Source organism: Marmota flaviventris, chromosome 2 (assembly GCF_047511675.1).
Source record: "Marmota flaviventris isolate mMarFla1 chromosome 2, mMarFla1.hap1, whole genome shotgun sequence".
Taxonomy (NCBI): domain Eukaryota; kingdom Metazoa; phylum Chordata; class Mammalia; order Rodentia; family Sciuridae; genus Marmota; species Marmota flaviventris.
Genome location: NC_092499.1, coordinates 165,097,506 through 165,119,010, shown reverse-complemented (window position 1 = coordinate 165,119,010; position 21,505 = coordinate 165,097,506). Strand labels below are relative to the sequence as shown.

The 21,505-nt window shown below is 35.2% G+C and overlaps 1 protein-coding gene across 5 annotated transcripts in view; it reads right to left on the bottom strand.

Moving 5' to 3' along the window:
* The window catches only part of Tasp1 (taspase 1), a 282,779-nt gene that overhangs the window by 148,439 nt on the left and 112,835 nt on the right, over positions 1-21,505 (bottom strand). For all 5 annotated transcript variants that reach the window (XM_027921784.3, XM_071608719.1, XM_071608720.1 and 2 more), the window contains one exon: positions 21,245-21,323. In XM_027921784.3, coding sequence (XP_027777585.1) covers positions 21,245-21,323 — 79 coding nt within the window. The remainder of the gene's footprint in view (positions 1-21,244; positions 21,324-21,505) is intronic.

The window sequence follows — 21,505 nt, the reverse complement described above, 5'->3', positions numbered from 1 at the left end:
CTGGGTCCCCCAGCCAAGAGAGATACTACCCAAGAATATGATTTCTTTGTTATCTCACTCAGAATACAAAGTAATCAGCATGGTTGAGTAGTTAGAGGAGGAGGGAAGAAGAAAAGAGAGGTTACAGATGCTATTAACCACTCTATAACTTCTTCATGAAGCCTACACTCAAACTTCTTGGGATGCCTCAACTTTAAAACACCAAACAAGCCTATAGATACCCCCAAATGCTTGGCCAACTTCCCAAGCATGCCTTCACAGATAACAAAAAGCAAGCATTGCATAAAAACAGATGGCTCAACTCTGAGGGATCAAGACAGGCATACAATCTTGAGAATTACCATTCACCCAAAAAAAAATGGGATCAAGAGATATGGATCTAAGGTCTAAGAGAGAGACTCAGAATTCCTATCTGACCTGAATGGTAAAGATGTTTCTCTAAAGACTGAGGGAGACAACTGCTTCTTCAAATACAAAGAGAGCTATAAAACACTCTAAGAAATATGAAAATTCTTTGACAAGAATTCAAAATAATAATGTCTTCAGAAACTAAGCAAGCTGCAAAAGAATATATAGACACAAAGGACAAAATGAGAAACTCGGACCAGGCCTGGCAGTGCACACCTATTATCCCAGAGGCTCAGGCAGGAAGATCTTTAGTTCAAAGTCAGCCTCAGCAACTTAGTGAGGCCCTAAGTAACTCAGTAAATCTGATAGCAAATATAGACAGTAATATAGTAGAGAAATTCAATGTCTCACTCTCAACAATGGATAGATAGATCATCAAGACAGAAAGTCAATAAGGAAATATTGGACTTTTAAACTATACTTTTGACCAAATTGATCTAACAGATACATATAGAACATTGCATCCAACAACAGAAAAATACACATACTTCTTACATACACACAGAACATTCTCCAGTAAGATCATATGCTAGGTTACAAACAAGTGTTAAAAATTTAAGAAGACTGAAATCACATCAAATATTTTTCCAACCATAACTATGTGAAACTAGAAATCAATAAAGGGAAGAAAAATTGAAAACTTGCAAATCAATGGAAATTAAACAACATGCTTCTGAGCAAGCGACAAGTCCAAAAAACTAAACTTAAAGGAAAATTTGAAAATATGATGCTGCAGGTGCAGTGGCACATGCCTGTAATCTCAGTTACTTGGGAGGTTGAAGCAAGAAGATCACAAGTTCAAGGCCAGTTTGGGCAATTTAACAAGGCCCTGTCCCAAAATAAATTTGAAAAAGATTGGGGGATGTAGCTCAGTGGAAGAGCACTTGCCTAGCATGTATGAGGCCCTAGGTTCAAGTTCCAGTATGTATGTATAAGTGTCTGTATGTTTGTGTGTGTGTGTGTGTGTGTCATGATGCCAAACACACCCACACATACACACAAATATCAAAACACATGAGATGCGGGGAAAGCAGTTCTAAGGGGGAAGTTTACAGTAATAAATATCTACATGAAAGAAAGAAAGATCTTAAACAACCTAGCTTTATATCTTAAGGAAGTAGGAATAAAAAAGAAAAAAAAAACTAAGCCCAACATTAGTAGAAAGAAGGAATAATATAGATGACAACAGAAATAAATGAAATTGAGAAAAACAATAGAGTAGGTAAATGAACTTATGTTTTGAAAAGATGTACAAAATTGACAAATTATATATCAGAAATGAAAGAAGAGATATTATAACTTAATATAAAGGATCATAAGACACTATGAATAACTATAAACCAGAAAATTGAATAACACAGAAGAAAGTAATGGATTTCAAGAAACATAAAACCTAATGGGACTGAATCATAAAGAAATAGAAAATCTCAAAAGACCAATAATGAATAAGATAAAATGAGTAATCAAAAAGTCTTCCATCCAAGAAAGCCCACGACTTAGTGATTTTATTAATTCTACCAAACATTTCTTTAAATTTTTTTAATTCTACCAAACATTTAAAGAAATGTTTGGTAGAATTAATAAATTCTAAATCTCAAAATCTTATGAAAAACTGAAGAGAAGGGAATATTTCTAAACTAATTTTACAAGGCATTGCCCTCATACAAAAATCAGATAAGGACATTACAAGAAAAGAAAAATAAAGGCTTTATCTCTGATGAACATGAATACAAAAATTCTCATCAAAATACTAACAAATAAAATTCAATAGAAAATTAAAAGAATCATTCACCATGATGTCATGAAGTGGTATTTATCCCTGGAATGCCAGTATGGTTTATACAAAATGTAAATCTATAAATGTGAGTCACACATTAACATAATGAATGACAAAAACAATAAGATCATATCAGTAAAAAGAATTTACCAAAATTCAACATCCTTTCATGATAAAATCTCTCAACAAATTAGGTATAGAAGGAATGTACCTCAACACAGTAATGGCCATTTGTGACAGACCAAAGCTAACATCATACTGAATGGTGAAAATTTGAAAATGTTTCCTCTAAAGTCAGAAACAAGACAAGGATGGCCACTTTCATCATTTCCATTCAACATAGTACCAGAAGTCTTGGCTAGAGCAATTAGGCAAGAAAATAAATAAACAGGAACCAAATCCAAAAGCTAGGAGTTTGCAGATGACAAGACAGAGTTTGAAGATATATCTATTTGCAGATGACATGATCTTATTTAGAGAAAATCCTCAAATTTTCACCAAAATCTTGTTAAGGCAAATAAACAAATTCGGTAAAATTGTGGAATAATACAAAATCAGGTGTGTTTCTATATGCTAACAATAAACTGTATGAAATAGAAAATAAAAAAATTCCACTTACAATAGCATCAAAAGTTTAAAACATATAAATGAAAAAAAAAAAAAAACAGTAACAAATTTAACCAAGGAGACCCATACAGTGAAGATTATAAAACATTGATGAAAAAAGGTAAAGACAAAGATAAATGCAAAGATATCTCTATTCATGCACTGGAAGAATCTCAATGTTGTCACATCAAAGCAATTTAGAGATCCAATATAACCCTTCTTGAAATTTCAATGCCATTTTCCATAGAAGCAGAAAAATTAATCCTTAAATTTACAGTATACCAAAATGACAAGTAAAAAGGACAAAGCCATAAGCATAATACTTCCTAATTTTAAATTATATTTCAACACTATATCAATCAAAACAGCACACTACTGGCAAAGAAAGAAAGAGAGAGAAGGAAGGAAGGAAGGAAGGAAGGAAGGAAGGAAGGAAGGAAGGGAAAAGAAAAGAAAAGAAAAGAAAAAACCCGGACACATAGACCAGCTGAACAGAGAGTATGGAAATAAACTCACATATACAAGGTCAACTGATCCTTGACAAGGGCACAAAAATACACAATGCGAGAAAGATAGTCTCTCCAATAAATGAAGCTGAGAAAACTTGGTATGTATATGTAAAAAATAAAGTTGGATCTTTATACAATACATAAAAATAAATTCAAAATAAAGATTTAAACATAAGATGTAAAACTATGAAATGCCTAGAAGAAAATACAGTGGAAAAGTTCCAAAATATTAGTTTAAAAATTATTTGGGGATACAACAACAAAAATACAGACAACCAAAGCAAAAATAAACAAGTAGAACTACATAAATAAAAACAGTTCTGTATAACAAAGGGGAAAAAATCAACAAAATGCAAAGAAGTCCACTGAGAGAAAATGTATGTAAACCATATATCTGGTAAGGGGTTAATAAGCAAAATACAAAAGAAACTCAAACAAGTGAATAGTTTTTTTTGGGGGGGGACCTGAATAATAAATGAGCAAAATACCTAAGTAGGAGTTCTCCCAACAAAGATATAAAAATGACCAATAGGCACACAACAGGGAAATAAAAAGAAAACCTTAAAGAGGTAATACTTCACACCTATTAGAATAGCTATTGTCAAAAAGTTCAAAGATAAAAAATATTGGTGAGGATATGGAGAAAAGGGAGCCCTTTTACACAATTAGTGAGGATGTAAATTGACACAGCCATTATGGAAAATGATATAGTGATTCCTCAAAAAACTAAATATAGAACTACCTCATAGGATCATAATCCTACAATCCCACCTTTGGTGTACACAGAAAACAAAATCTTAGCTTAAAGAGAAGTTTGCATGCTTATGTTCAATGTAGTATTATGCACAATAGCCAAGATATGGAAACAATCCAAGTATCTACTGATAGATAAAAGAATAAAGAAAATGCTTGTGTGCAGACTCGAGCTTTCTCTTGCTTGGATGTGCGCTGGCTCTCTCTCGCCCGCTCTCTCTCTCTCTCTCTCTCTTTCTTTCTACTATTTGTGATAAAATGGATGACATTCTGCTAAGTGAAATAAGTCAGAATCAGAAAGGCAAATGCTGTATGATCTCACATATATATAGAATCTGAAACAGCTAAGCTCACAGAAATATAAAACAGAAGGGTGGTTACCAAGAAAGAGGAAAATGGTCAAATGCCATAAACTTGCAATTAGAAAATGAGTAAGCCCTGGGGACCTAACGTATAGCAAGGTAATTAAGAACTAATACTTACTAATAATGTACTATATATTTTAAATTTGCCAAGAGAGTAAATCTTAATTATTCTTATCATAAAAAAGGAAAGATATCCATGTGAATTAATGAATACATTCATTAGCTTGATGTGCTAATCATCTCACCATGTGTATATATATATATATATATATATATATATATATATATATATATATATATCAAAACATCACATTATATGTCTAAAATACATACAATTTTTATTTGTTAATTATATCTTAGTAAAGCTAGAAAAAAGCTACAAATGTTCATGTTAAGGTGATGGTAGTTTCAAGGTGTTTGATTATGTTTTTATTTTATAAATTACATATATAATTTAGATATTTTTATATGCTTTCAATAGTGCAATTTTTAAAAAACAGTCACATTCACTTAACTAGAGGTGTACATTCTGATAAATGTGTCATTAGTCAATTTTGTTGTTCTGTGAACCTCACAGATCATAGTTACATAAACTAAGATGACAATAACATCACTAGGCAATATACTCTTACAGGACCACCCTCGAATATGTGATCCATCATTGACCAAAATGTCAGTATATGGTCATGTTCTTAATAAGAAAAAAATTATCCCGAAGTCCAAAAAAAAAAAGAAAGAAAAAAGTGAAATTCTATCTTATCTTACCATACTCAACAATCAACTCAAAGCCTGCTAAAGATTAAAACTTGCTATCTAAAAATTGAAAGCTTTCAGAGGAAAACAGTGAATAGTCAATATCTAACAAAATCTTTTAAAATATCCAGTCCTTTTAAGTCAGAAAGTACATTTCTAAGAATTTATGGTAAGGAAATAAATATATACAATAGCTATATAAAAGAAAATTACTGCTATTAGAACAGCAAATAAAATAAAAACAAAACCCAAGAAATACCCAATGGTCATTCCAAGGGACTAGTACAACCATACAATGAAATTTTATGCAGTTAGTTTAAAACAATAAAGTTATTATTTAAATAACAAACTTAGTAGTTACTAAATTTATGCATTAAACAAGGGGTACTTAAGCTGACAAGCCACAACTAAGAATCCTATGAAATTTTAGTAAAATCGTGCACATTTATGTAGGCAATTGTGTTCACAGTCATACTTCCAGGGAGAAAATCCATAGTTTTTAGATTCTCAGGGGGAGAACAATTATTCACAAAAGAAAAATTTACTATGTTAGCTAGTCTCCGAAGATGGGACCCAGTGAACCAAGTGCTGGAATTCACACCTTTATGTAATTTCCTCCTACAATGAATCTGGATTAGCCCTGTGATTCACACTAACAAATATAATGCTACCCTCAGACACAAGCCTTACAGAGGGCTAACAGGTTTCACTTTTGTACTTTTGAGAGTACAGACCTATCTTGTAAAACATCTCACTACCTGCTTGGAGAGGCCACATGAGACAGGGATAATCCCTAATACTGCTTGGGAGGAATGTAAGGCCAAAGCATCCCAACATACCAGCTGAGCTCAGCCTTCTAGTTGTTCCACAAAGATGCCAGCCAGGTGAGTGAAACTGTCATGGAGATCTAGTCAGGTTACCAAGTGACTGCAGTCACATGAGAATCTTCAAGCATGACCAGCAAAGAACTAGCCACATGAGACCAAGTTAACACAAAATATAATGAGATATAAGAAAATGGTAATTGTATTAAGCCATAAACTTTGGGGATCACAACAGGTTAACCAAACAGTTACAGACTACTTGTTTAAACTGACTTCCATCAACTAATTAATAACCTAATATTTATAATATAGTGGCTGAAATAATAATCAAAAACTAACCATCAGAGCATATAATCTTACACTTAAATTCCTGTGAAATCTCTATCCATGAATGCATTCATGTATGCACATAAGCACATAGTGATGGCACTTTTATAACAGTTTCAGTGAACAAAAACAACTTTAGTCACTTTGATTTTATATACTTTATTTATATAGGCCATTTTATTACACAGAAGTGAAATATAGACCAAGCATCTATATTTGCCCTTATATTAAAAAAGATGAAAGAGTGAGACCTTCAAATGACCCTTCATTTAAAATATTACAGTGGTAACTTATGCAAAGTGCCTTTCTTCCTTCTGAAATTTAAAAAAAAAAAACTCAACACAGATTAAGCTAAGGGAACAGATGTTTCAAAGTATTTTATAATGCTAATGAAACATCATCATATTGTGTCATATTAGCCCAATTATAATGCTCAGAACTACTTTCTATTTATTAATTTCTACAATAATCTTGCAAATGATACCTGAGTGGAAAATAAATTCAAAGAGAACTAGGAATCCTGCCCCAGAATCAAGAAGCAAAGCAGAACATAAACAATATGAAAGAAGCCAGATCCCATTTCATCTATTCAACTTAAGTGAAATGAAGATACAAACAAACTTTGTGGTGGTATTTTTTTTAATCTACTATATTTGATTTTTCAAAACAAAAACATCCATTTTCCACAGCCAGTTCTGTAAGCCAAAAATAATGGCAACAGACATGGCTTTGGTAAGCGCAGATTTTTTTTTTTTTTTTTTTTTTTTTTGGTGCTGGGGTTGAACCCAGGGCCTTGTGCATATGAGGCAAGCACTCTACCAACTGAGCTATATCCCCAGCCCCTGGAGTTGTGATTTCTATCACTTGCAACCCAAAGCATATAATCACAAATACTCCTCAACTTACAATAGAGTTACACTCAACTAAACCCATCATAAGTTGAAAATATCATGAGTCAAAAATTAATTTAATACACGTCAGCAACACAATCTACTGTAGAGTATCAGTTATTTACCTTTATGATTATGCAGCTGACTGTGAGCTGCCGCTCAATGCCACTACCTAGAGAGTATCATACTAAGTACCACTAGCTCAAAACTACTAAAATTCAAAGCACAATTCCTATTGAATTATATACCACTTTCACACCATTGTTATGTCAGAAAATTTTAAGCTGATCATCTTAACTCAGGGATCCCAATGTATTACAATAAGGGAAAAGAAATTTAAAAGTAATACACTTTACCAAAACTAAACCAAACTAAAGCAAAAGCTCCATTTTATAAATAAACCAACAGCCTCTACCATGAATACCTAAGTACTTGAACAAGAGTGCTAGTTCTGGCTTTTTGATGTAAAACAAGCAATTAATTTACCCATCAGAATCTCTTTGACAGTGCTTCAAAACAGGCAAAGAGCTCCTGAATTCAATTCAACAGATATTTATTAAGCACTTTCTGTATTTTTTACCTACCAGCCTCTTCCTCAAGGAGATCCCAGGCTTTGTGTTGAAGAACAATGATACAAGTGATATATGTGTCATATTACGGCACCACTGACTTCAGAGGAAGTAAATCTTTGGAGTTGGGCAAGGAGAAAAAGTAGGAAGAGAGGGAGGAAAGGAGAGGAAGGGAAAGAAGAGAGGGGAAAAGAAAGGAAGAAAAACTGCACAAAAGAGAAGACATTTGGACTCAGTCTTGAAGGATAAACCAGGCCTCACCCATCAGATAGATAAGGAAGGAAGGGATTCTAACTAGGTGGAGATGCAGAAATATTCACTCCTCAAGAAACTGTGCTAACATGTTTACATTGCAACAACAGCAATAAAGAGTGAACAATGGTAACTAAGGTTTCCTGTTAAAAAGAGACATCCATGATTGTAGGTTAAAATAAAAATTATCTGTGAAATTCACACAATGAGCTGCTAAAAACTATCCATGAACTTGATGGCATGAACCTGATGGCATAGGCAGGGTTTAGCCTGCAAAGGTTGTTCTGAGGAAAGCTCAGAATTATATTGTTTATGTTTACTCTAGATCCAAACAGATTATAATTCTAGTGAGAAAAACTACAAGAAAGAAAATCCTACTTAGATGCAGAACGAAATCAAAGCAGATAAGGCCAATCAGACTAATAAGAATATACAAAACAAAAACATGAAAAAGTTGAGAATATTATATCTGTATATCCCATTTACTGTAGCATGAGAAATAAGGCATAATATGTAAAGCAGAGGCAAATCTAAATTTTAAGGACAAGGAAGAACTCAGATGAAACAAATGCTTAATAAATATTCCAATCTTTATGATCCTCTGACATGAATTTTACTAGCTACCTTAGCTACATTGAAACAAATTATCTTTTTACATTTCTAAGAACCCAATACCACATCATCACAGCAGAATACAATCAATAGCTTATCATTCTATCATCAATGTTAAGAAAAAGTGATAAACATGATAGATTACAAAATACATACTTTCTTATAATTATGAAAAAACAGTAAAAATATTCTTAAATTTAAAACTAGAAGAGAGGAAAAATACAAAAACCAGAAATCCTCAGGATTACTAAACAGCAATAACCCTGAGTCCCAACTAACAAGAAATGCAATAGTGCCAGGTGAAAACAATCAGTGCTAATTAGCATATCTATAGGTCTTTCCTCCATAAGGAAAGATGTCCTGATCCTGGGACTGGTGAACACAATCTATCCAATCTGCCTCCTCCATTAGGATTCCAACCCAAGTCTGTTTACAAATCCCATAATCCTTCCCCACCTCAATGTGCTTCCATTCAATGTGGGTACATGTGGAGCTAAAATACCACTGTGGAATTTTAATTGAAGTCTTCAATTCTACAATGCCCAACTCAGATTTTTGTTAACTATTAATTTTAAAATATTTTTATTTGTATATAGACATATTACCTATATTTATTTATTTGTATGTGGTTCTGAGGCTTGAACTCAGTGTCTTACACTTGCAAGGTAAGCACTCTACCATTCAGCTACAACCCCAGCCCCCAACTCAGACTTTTTACAAACAACTATCCATGCTTCAATTAGTCAGCATTTATTTCAATTATATGTCATCAAAGGTTAAAAAAAATTACAAATAAATAAAACTAAATATACTTTTCATGATATGAACAAAATATTCTAAAACAATGCAAGGTGTCTTTCAGTCATGACATTTTATACTATGATCTGGATCATGCTACAATTCACTAATGAGAATCACAATGTATATTCAATAACAAGGTAGTATTCCAAAAACGAGGTAATAAGAATGAAAACTGATGGTTGCTACATTTTTGCTTGTACATGTCCCTACTTCTTCTGTATGACTCACTAATAAATATTTTTGCCCAAATTAACCAGTCATCATGGACAAAGCTGATTAAAATAAAATATATTTGATTCAGCAATTGTGGCTTTATAATTCCTCTCTCAATTTTTAGAACTAGCACTTTGTTTTATACACTTCTATTTATAACAAGAATCTTTGCTAATTTACAAGGCTAGGTGTAGCCCATGAGAGTCAGGAAGCATAGATATTATTACTTCCAGCACAATAATCCCATTTTGGTAGTCCTTATCCATGCTAGCTCAATGTAACTTAAACTATTCGTTAATACTTGCAACAATACCCTACAGTTTGATCTTCTCCTTTTCCTCCTCCTCCTTTTTTTTTTTTTTTTTTTCCTTTCTTTTTCTTCTCTTAGTACTGGGAATTAAACTCAGGGCCCTGTGCATGCTAGGCAAGTGTTCTACCACTGAGCTATATCCCCAGCACTTCCCACCACCCCAGCCCTTTTATTATATTTTATTTTGAGAGGGTCTCACTAAATTTCCCAGACTAGCCTTGAACTTATCCTCTTACATCAGACTCCCAAGTAGCTAGGATCACAGGTGTGATTCTAGCTGAGTCAAATCTTCTTAATATTCACCAAATACAATGAAAAGAGAGACTGGTAAATTGTATGTACCAGATATTGTATGTGAGACACAGCTAGGGGACAGCATCACTTTGCCCAGTGAAATGTCTTATTGCCTAAAGTACTATCTACAAACCAATTATTACGAACCAACAGCACTGATATCACCTGGGAACTTGTGAAAAATGAAGGATCCCAGGACTTATCTCAGACTTACTGGATCATGTTCTGCATGTTTAACAAAACCCCCATGTGATTCATACAAACCAAAGTTTGAGAAGAGTTAGTTTTAAAACAACAACAATCATCATCATCATCATCATCATCACCCTGGTGATGCACATCTGTAATCCCAGTACCTCAGGAGGCTGAGGCAGGTGATCATGAGTTCAAGGCCAGTCTGAACAACTTAGTGAAACCCTATCACAAAACAAAAAGATAAGAAAAGGGCTGGGGATGCAGCTCAGTGGCAAAGCATTCCTGGGTTTAATCCCAAGTACCAAAAAAAAATTAAAAAAAAGAATAAATAAAATAATAATAATAATAATAACCTGAGAAACTGTTTTTAGGATACACCATTAAGATTATTATCCCAAAGAACTCTTAGAAGCAGAAAGCCCAAACCAAAGTGTATGTCTAAAGAACCAAGTACCTTATGCTGAAAATGTTCAGGGAAACCTTAAAAGGAACTGAAGATCCATACTTCAAGCATTTGAAAACAAAGCCTCAAGTTCCCTCAGTATCAATTTTTTTGTAACTGCTTGCTAACATCAGACATACTATGTACCTTCAGAAAGTGATGAGTTATACCATGTACAACTTTCGTAGCAACAAATTATCAATTTACAAAATTTAAAGTCAACACATTGTGCCTCCTAGTCATTTAAGCTGGCAAGACTTGAAAGTACACAAAATCTGAAGTATCACATTGGAAATATTTGATTTATGTTAAACAGCACTATGGAATTTAAACATTCATATGCTCAACCAATCCCTTCTCCTGGCCAATCGGCTTACTGATTAGCTTACATCTAACTTTCCAACACATTGCCTGGCTAAATTTAATGCTTAAAAATTTTAAAGATCTTTCTGTGTCCTTTTTTAAGTAAACCTTATTTCAAGCAAATCTCCTGAGCTAAAAAGAACCACCACTCCAACACAATAATACCAAAAATGGCCTTGTGCTATAAAAGGCACTGGCTGAATTAAGTGAATTCTATCTTGAAGGTTCTTGTTAGGAACCTTCTACAGAGGGAACCAAGAAGGCAAAGCCATGAAGGCCTTCAGTCCAGTAAGGGCCACGAAGCAGCGTGTCAGAAAGAAATTGTTTTTCTGCTCCTTTTGATGGGTTATGCTTTCAAGTCAGGAAATTAGAAACAGGTGTGCCAGAGGGCACACACATCCTCGCTCCACACTGAAAAACACGCGTTTTCAATTTTCAAACATGAAAGGGACTCCTGTTGAATGAAAGAAGAAATGAAAATCCAGCTCTGTTTCTGCGAACCATATGATGGGAGCTTAGAAAATCTTTTGAGGAGTTGCTCTACTTACTCCTCTCCAACTGACAGCAGGTAGTACTCGACAATAGGAAGGAAAAAGCATTCTTTCAAGCGAGAACAATCAAAGGGAGAATTACATCAAGGATCACAGCGTTAGCATTTTAACCCATCACTTGATCTTATGCCTCTGTTTTTACTATTTCTTCACTTTGTATTTCAAAATTAGAAGTCTGTTCTTTCACAAAACAGCAACAAAGCAAAATGACAACAAGCAATGCAAACTAAGAATCTAGAAGGTAAAAGTCTTAGAAATTGCAAACATAAAAAAAAAAAAATCTTTGGGGATCACCTGATCTACTGTAACCTAGGTCAACAATCTCAGAGAAAACCATCTTCCTCCATGATGTTCTGAGTTCTCCTGGAGCTCAGGGAGATGGTGACATTTCAGTCAGTTTAAGAGTGTCACAAGTAGTGTTACACTAACCAACACCGGTTTGGAGCAATTTGGGGGCAAGATGGGGGCAGAAAGGGAATGTACTAATGGCTACAATGGTCAAGTCATTAGGTACACAAACAAAGGTGTCCACACACGGCCCCTAGGGAGTCACTGTAGTGTACATTACCTACATGAATAGATGCAACAGAGCCTCATTAAGAGCTAGCAAACTCTCAATGTATCAACATATATTGGCAAGAAACTTCGTTAGGTTATCAAGTAAAGCCACAGTTTTCAAGCCCTTTGAGGACAAGGACTATGTCTTTACTTCTTTCATATCCAGACTAGAGTATAGCCTCTAAAAGAGCTGTTACTTTAATGCATTGGAACAACTACAATTCATCTTACTGAGGAGCAAAATACCTGAATTTATGTATACATGCAAAGACAGCCTTCAAATCCTTTAAATTTTTTGAATGATGTCTAATTATATGTTAAAATGTTCCTTACACAATATTTGAAAAATAAAGCACATTACAAGTTAATGGCATTCCCCCCTTTGTTTCATGGCAAAAATCCACCAAAAATATTAATAATGACTATCACAGGAAGGCAAAATTATCAGTTTCATTTCCAAATTATCTTCAATGAGTATGCATTATTTCACAATGGGGAAAAAATTCACTCATTTAAAACCTCTAAGATACATGATAACAAAAGCCATCAACATTTAACTGGTTTCTGAGAAAATGATCTGACATAATTCAGAATTCTATTTTATTTTGATCCATCAGTGACTTTAGTTATTTAAAAGGCAGGAAATAATATATTAATAGTTCATCAGATATGAAGTGACCTAATTAACAATATGCAACAGTCTCAGAATAGAATTCCCAACCCAGATAATTACTTTATTTCTTGGAAATGTGCTGGCAGTTCATATACTCTGCTATCTATACATCAATGGTATCTTTCCCCTCCCCCAATAACCAAACAGACCAAAAAGTCAACTGCTTTTAAGATGATGATGTTTACAAGTATGAAGGTTTTATCTACACTCACATCTAGAAATCATAATTCACAAAAGATTTCTCGGCATTATTCCCAATTCTACATATTGTGTCTCAAATTATTTTAGCGTAAGTGGCTGTTCCTTAACCCGAGTATTCTAAGAATCCTGACAAATATGACAAGCTTATGGAAGCTTTTTATTTCATAAGTACAAGAAGCTTCTAAGAAGCCAAGTGTCACCCCTGTATAGAGAAATAGCACTTCCTAATAAGGCAGATTAAAGAACCAGAGTGGGCTGAAGAGTCTGGATTCTACCAACAGGATTAACAGCTGTGTACTTTTACTTCTTGACTAGTCTTGCTTCTTACTGTCTGAATCATTGCTCATTTTTCCAGAACAACCTGAGAAATTAAACATCTATCTTCATGTGCTTCTAACAGTATAAGCATCCTCCAATTCAAAAGGATCCCCACATCATACAAAAAAGTTACTTAAAGTCTTCCAGAGACTATCATCTATGATATTAAATTAAACTCCAGATACTTTATCATTGTGCAGCTTCCTCAGGCATCCTCTGCTGTCGTTAGAATGTATCACTCCCAACCCCTCACTTACCTTTCTCTCCGCCCTGACTCACCTGAGCTTGCCTCCCTCATCCCAGCCCAATGTATTTATTTCTCATTCACATTCATTCATTCAACCAACATCAGGAATTATACGCGATGAGCACCATTTGCACATCAGTAAACAAAACTGTTGGAAACCCTGACTCTATGGAATTTAGAGTGAATAGAAAACAAAGATATAAGATATAAAATGTTAGATGATGATACATACAATGGACAAAATAAAACATTGAAGGAGAGTAAGAACAGTTACATGTTTATTAAAGGATGGTCAAAGAAGATCTCAGCAACAAATCAAATCATGTGAATAAAGACTTAAAGAGTGGAGGCTGAGGTATGAGTTCCTAAGGGTAGAGAGTTAAAGGATAGAAAGCAACTCAGGCACAGGTCCTTAGGTGGGAATGTATATGGCATGTTTGGAATAAAGCAAGGCAACCATCACAGCTGGAATTGAATGAACAAAGGAAGAACAAGGTAAGAGCTGAAATATGAAGGGAAGTTGGATCCTTAATAAGGACTTTAGCTTTTCCATTGAATAAGATGGGAAGGGGGAAGGGGGTTGCGGCTCAGTGGTAAAGGCTTGCCTAGCACATATAAAGCACTGTGCTTTATATGTGCTAGGCACCACATTAAAAATAAATAAATAAAGATATGTGTTCATCTACAACTAAAAAAAATTAAAAAAAAAAAGATGGGAAGCAATTGGACAGTTCAAAGGAGAGAAAGACATAATTTCAGTTAGGGTGATCAAAAACCTTCATGTTGAGAATTGAATAAAGGAAGATTAAGCAAAAAGCAAAAGAACAGCAAGGGTATTACTGCCATAGGCCAGAGAAGAGGCAACAGCATCTTGGATCTGTTAGTAGCAGCGCAGATGCTAAGAAGTGATTTGTTTAAAATATATTTAGCCAGAGATTAGGTGAGAGTGAGATAAAAAGAGGACCAACGATGGCTCCAAGGTTTTACTGGAAGTTACTGGGAGTTACTGGGACGATGAAGTTGCCACATATTGTGTGGAAAACATTTCAAGAGAACACGTTTTTGAGAGGGAGAGGTGAGCAATATCAAGAGCTCATATTGGACATGCTAAATTTGAGATGTTCATTAGAAATATGAGTGAAGACTTTTTACAAGAAGTTGAATTATAACTAAGTTCTAGGGAGAGGCCCAAATTGAAGATAAAAATATGGGAGTTGTCAGCATATATAGGTGATACTTAACCATTAGATTAAATGACAGACCATGGGAGTACATATACAAAGAAGGAAGAGGTTCAGAGACCACTAGTCCTTGGGGCACTGCAACACAAAGCAGTAAAAGAGATGAAAAACAGTAAAAAAGGATACTTATAATGAGTAGCCAGAGACGTAGAATACCAGGAAAGTGTGCCCCCTGAAGTCTATCAAGAACAGTATTTTCAGGAGAAGCAAATCATTCAAACAACTCTGTCAAATGGTATTCACAGGACTAAGAAATGAACTGGATTTTGAAAGCTAACTGTTAATCTTGACAAGAGAAGACTGGTGGAGTGGTCGAGGAGAAGGCCTGACTAAAGTAGTTATAAGAATAAATAAAGCCGGGCGCGGTAGCGCATGCCTGTAATTCCATCGGCTCAGGAGGCTGAGGCAGGAGGATCATGAGTTCAAAGCCAGTCTCAGTAAAAAGCGAGGTGCTAAACAACTCAGTGAGACCCTGTCTCTAAATAAAATACAAAATAGAGCTGAGGATATGAATCAGTGGCCGAGTGCCCCTGAGTTCAATCCCAGTACCAAAAAAAAAAAAAAGAAAAGAATAAACAGGCACAGTGACACACACCTGTAATCCCAGAGGCTCAGGAGGCTGAGGCAGGAGGATCGTGAGTTCAAAGCCAGCCTTAGCAAAAGCAAGGTGATAAGCAACTCAGTGAGACTCTAAATAAAATATAAATACAAAATAGGCCTAAGGATGTTGCTCAGTGGTCGAATGTCCCTTAGTTCAAGCTCTGGTACCCTGCCCCCACAAAAAAATAATAAATGAAGCCGGGCATGGTGGTTCATGCCTGTAATCCCAGCAGCTCAGGTGGGTGAGGCAGGAGTATGGAAAGTTCAAAGCCAACCTCAGCAACTTAACAAGGCCGTGTCTCAAAATAAAAAATAAGAAGGGCTAAGGATGTAGCTCAGTGGTTAATTGCCCTTGGGTTCAACCCCAAGTACAAAAAAAACGGGGACTGGGGAGTAAATGAAGAAACTAGAAAAAATAACAAATCTCAAGTGCTGACAATTCCTTGAAGTTTCACCTTGAAGATGTTAAGAAATGTGTAAAGAACCAGAAGGAAAAATGAATCCCTAGGTAACATGCACAGAGTCCTGAGTATTATTAGGCTTTTATTCACCAACGGTGCCTTTTGCACAGAGAAAGAAGCTGAAGTATGGTTTCCTGACTGTCTTCTCCCCATCCCTAAAAAGCAGTAACCACATAGCACTTATAGACATCTCAGGAACACTCTCATGTTGGCTCCTGCTGTCATTTAAATTCCCTCTCACAGGAAGGTGCCTCTTCCCCTTCTGAGAAAAGTCCCTTGAGGGAGTTTTGGAGCACAGACCCATTGAACAATCTTCCATAGAGGAGCAAGAGACATTTGGTAGCTCCTTATATTGAGAAACTGAAAAAAAAAAAAACTCTTCCAGTCCTTCACTAGAAGACCTAAAGCATGAGCTCAAAAATATTAAGGTATAAGGTTGTTCTTAATTTTTGCATTTTAAAAAATCCCATTCAGCTCTAAAACAACTCCTAGTAATCACAGTAATAGTTCTCACAGCCCTCAGGTTCCTAGGACTGTCCAGAACCAAGACCTAAAAAAGCCAAGGACCTAGAAAATCATAAATCACTGGGCCTCGTAACAGAAATCAGGTAGCCTATCTGTCTTCACATCAGAACCCTTTAAGAAACAGATTGAAGCTTACATCTTTTGACCTCCAATCAGATACCATTAATACCCTCTGGACTCACTATTTCTCTTTAAGGGAAGGAAGGAAGGAAGGAAGGAAGGAAGGAAGGGAGGGAGGGAGGGACAAATAACAGAAGACCAAAATTAAGGTCAACCAGAGCATAAATTTAATCTGATTTTTTCCTCCTCTGATCTTCTAATCCTGATTATTTGCTCTTCCTTTGCATAGCCAGAGACAAAGCACAGATGTTATCTTAGAGCATGCATCTGATGTGCTACTGAAAAATTATGTGTGAATACAAAGTTGGCAAAATTGAATCATATTTTAAATGCTATTTTTAAAAATTCTATGGTACATAATTTTTTAGAAAAAGTAAGCATCCTAGAAGAGGTTGGAATCACACATGCATTTAGTAATTTTTATTTGTATATTAGACTCTTTACCATGTGCAAGGTTCTGTGCCAGACACATAGGAGACACAAATATACCCATGGCCCTTCTTTCCTCAAGCATTTATCTTTCTGCTTTTGAAAGGGCCTGAATCGTTTTTTCATTTTCACACACACACAAAAAGCTGAAAATAAGAAAATCTTTAGACTGTCAATTCCAAATTCCACTTTTTTCATATTTAAAAGTTCTGGTATCAGGAGTTCATTACAATTGATGGCATCCTCCCATGCTGCCTATGGGCTGCAGTGGTAATGGAGTTGCCACTGCCTCATGTTCCTGTTGGTTGACTGTTCAGTATGTTCCATGTTAGAACTACATGAGTTCAGTTTACTTGCTATTTAAGATGTGTTTCAAATGATTACAGTATGATATAGAACTGAAATTTAAAATGATTATGTATATAGGAAGGCATGGAAATAGCAATGGGGTGTGAATTTATTATCAGTGAAGTAAAAAATTCTCATTACCCAATTCTATACTTACTTATAAAGTAACAACCAAAAATTAAGATATGAGGGGCTGTGGTTGTAGCTCAATGATAGAGTGCTTGCCTAGCATGTGGAGGCACTGCGTTCAATCCTCAACACCATATAAAAATAAAGGTATAAAAAATATTTTAAAAAATTAAGTGATGAGAAAGCAGTGTATCATGCTTCAACTGGCTGCATTTTTCCTTTTCTTAGAGGTATAAAAATAATAGTGTGTTTTATAAAAGATAGTGACTGAGATTCAATGGAACACTGGATGAAGACGTACACTAAGTATCTTCCATATGTCATCTCATTCAGTTCTCACAGCACTGGTAGATATTATTCCAAATAATGTGCAAATAATATTGCACATTATTGTACAAATAATGCCCTGCTCAGGTTCGACAGTTAGTAAATCTGGACAAGAACCAAGTTGTTTGCTCTGCTCCATCCCTAATGAGGCAAATTCCCTTGACACCAGAACATTAGTCAAGAGTTTACAAGATCAGCTCCTGTCACTCTATCCCTCAACTCATTCCTTCCCAACCAACAATGAGAAAAAGATGGTGGAGTTTATCCCCTAAGCTAATGACCAAATCACCTTTCTGGCCTCAATAGAGTCCTATCCTGCTTATCCTGCTTTTCAATTATCACTTTCCAAGATACATAAACCCAAAATGCTGATCAGTTTTCTGGATTTTCTACAACAGTCTGAGGCACAAGTCTTTGTGGGGAATGATGATTTGAATCATGGCCTCTGACTTTCTCATGTCTGCATTCTCCTGTGAACTGCCTGTGCAAAGGTACAGGTCAAGATGGCCCAGTTGCTATGGTGATGCCGGCCTGGGAGGCTATTTGCAAAGGCAGACAGCAATTATCAGTTGAGGCCTTTAATATAGGCATCAACTCCCAGGGATAGAGAATTCTGAGCATAACCACATGACCCTAACGTCTCACCAGTCCTGCAAAGATGCAATATGATAAGCTGGATATCAAAGTTAAAAGGCTACTCTGGATGTCATAATCTGGTAACTCAAAAGTATCTTTAGTCATATGGAACTATCTCAACTAATGCAGTTGGACAAATGAGAAAATATCCAAGACGAAAAAGGAAAGACCTCATTTTTATAATTTTAGCTTTAAATTACACTCCTCTTAATAGAATTAAATTGACAAAGTAAGCTTTTATCCAACTTCTATGACACTAATTTTTAAAAAGTGTGTTGGGCTATGGAGGTACATAAACTCAAGGGAACGTAATCTCAAAGTGGCCCAGGCAGGTACTCAGAATCTTGATTTAAAATATACTTCTGTTCCTCACACCTATATATAAGAGCAACATCTAGACAATAAACTTAACTTACAGAAATACATATTAACCAAAAAAAAAAATCGACACAATATATGATACCAACTAAAATCTCTTTGAGAAAATAAAAAATGAAACAAGGAATTATATGTTTTAGACTACAGTTTTTTCACATACAACTATTTTCCATACACACAGGAGCAAACTTAATTGTTTACACTGGCTAATTCATAAATACTATACATCAAGATTTTCAGATTCCATTAATATTAAATTTAGAAATTAACTCATTACATTCTGCTTATCTTCTCTAAATAAAAGACTAAAAACAAAATTTTTCCCAATTATATTAGAATGGTTTAAATTCAACATTACATTGTGTCCAAACTTCACCCAGTAGGCCAGTGGCTCATAATCTTATTGTTTCACTGATGCAAGGAAAGAAGCGAAGTCAGCAGGCAGCCACAACAGGTGGGCAGGGGAACACAGGTCTGAAATAGCAGGATCAGGTGAGTAGAAATGGAAAGAAGCAACAAACTTGAGAATTGTGGCAAGATTTCAAGCTAAGCAAAGAATAGGTTAGTAAGGGGCAATAAAAAAGCTAGGAAATTCAGGTAAAAGGTGGCCATGGGTTGAGGATAAAGAATAAGTTGTTCTGTTCAACCTACTGAGTCTGACATACATATATGATATTCATAGGGGCATGTACAACAAGAAGGACTCATGAAAGAACTCATGTGGACTTCAATAGTAATGTCCATACCAGGCACAGTGGTGCACAACTATAATCTCAGCGGCTCAAGAGGCTGAGGTAGGAAGATCACAAGTTCAAAGCCAGCCTCATTAAATTGAGGTACGAAGCAACTCAGTGAGACCCTGTCTCTAAATAAAATACAAAATAGGGCTGGGAAGGTGACTTAGTGGCCAAGTGCCCCTGAGTTCAGTCCCTGGTACACCACCCACCCCCCCAAAAAAAAAACAAGAGTAATGTCCAGAATAGACACAGATATGGAAGGCAATATCAAAGAGAGACCAACTGAAATTATGAGAACAACTATAGTAACAATAAGTCATCAAGAGGGGAGAAGAGAGACTCTAGTAGAGGACCAAGTTGAGATTATTATTGAAGAAGGACTAAAAAGAAGAATCTGTGAAGAAGGCCAAAGTGCAGCAGGTCAGAGAAGCAGAACAAACCAAGAGAGTTTCAGGTTCTATGCTACAGGCAATACCTGCATCAAAGACCACAGAAAGAATAAGCAGTAAGCAGAGGTGGGCTACTGGACCCAGTGGGCAGTTTATCACTATGTTGGGCAGAAATCAATGTGGAAAGAAATAGAAGAAAAAAAAAAGGAAGTGAAAGCAGTCACATCTGTCCACCTAGCTGATAAAGCTGAGAATACTGGGGAGAAAAGAACAGGACTATAACTTGAAGGATAACGTGGTAATGCGAGGAACTAATATAATTTTAAGCGGCAGCATCACCATATAAAAAGAAAAGCTATTGAATATATCTAGTACAAGTGTTATAAAAATTTGGAAATAGAAAATCGTTCTGCCTATTAAAACTCCCTGAAGCCCCCTATTTCCCACCCCTACACACACACACACACACACTCTCTCTCTCTCTCATAAAATAATAATGACTTTCTAATATAGCACAAAAAGAGAGTCTATATTTTATTAGAAGTGTAGTGAGAGGAATAGTGGGTGTTATAAACTATACATTTTGAAATATAACCTTTTATGTTTTATGTCAACATTTTACTCAAGAGATTATCTCTTGCTGGCTGGGGTTGTAGCTCAGTGGTAGAAAGCATGCCTAGTATGTGTGAGGCACTGGCTTCAATTCTCAGCACTGCATATAAATAAACAAAATAAAAGTCCATCGACAACTAAAAAAAATTTTAAATACAATAAAAGATCTGTTAATTTTGTAAATTATTTGGTGTTTATATATCATTTTCATCCATTTGACACTGTTGTGGGCTATTACAGAAAAAAATACATTGATATACAAATAATTAAGTTATACTTAACTCCAGAGTTGAACTAAAAATGTTAGCAAACCATTTACACTGTGATACTAAACAATCCTTAAAACCTCCCCAAAACTCAAGATCTTTTTACACACATCAAAGCTTTTGTATATGTAGTGTCTTACAACATATTTTATGTTTCCCTAAAAATATTGCTTTTAGTCATTAAATGACTGACAGGGTTGCAGTTATGAAAAATGGTCATGAAATCAGCAAATACCTGAGGTACTCACAGCTGTGGAGTAGGGATTATGAACTCCAGTATTTTCAGCCCAGCAGCCACATCCATAAAGAGCAGCCTAGGAAAAAAGGAAATGGGGAGATATAATATTTCAGGAATATTATATGTAATTATCAGCTTTCAACAGAAGAAACAAAGTCATGCCCATCTAATAAAGTCTGGTTTACTAATGATGTAGAACAACTTAATGATAATGCCAAAGAGTCTATGCAAACTATGCAATGGTTTTAACACTCTCAA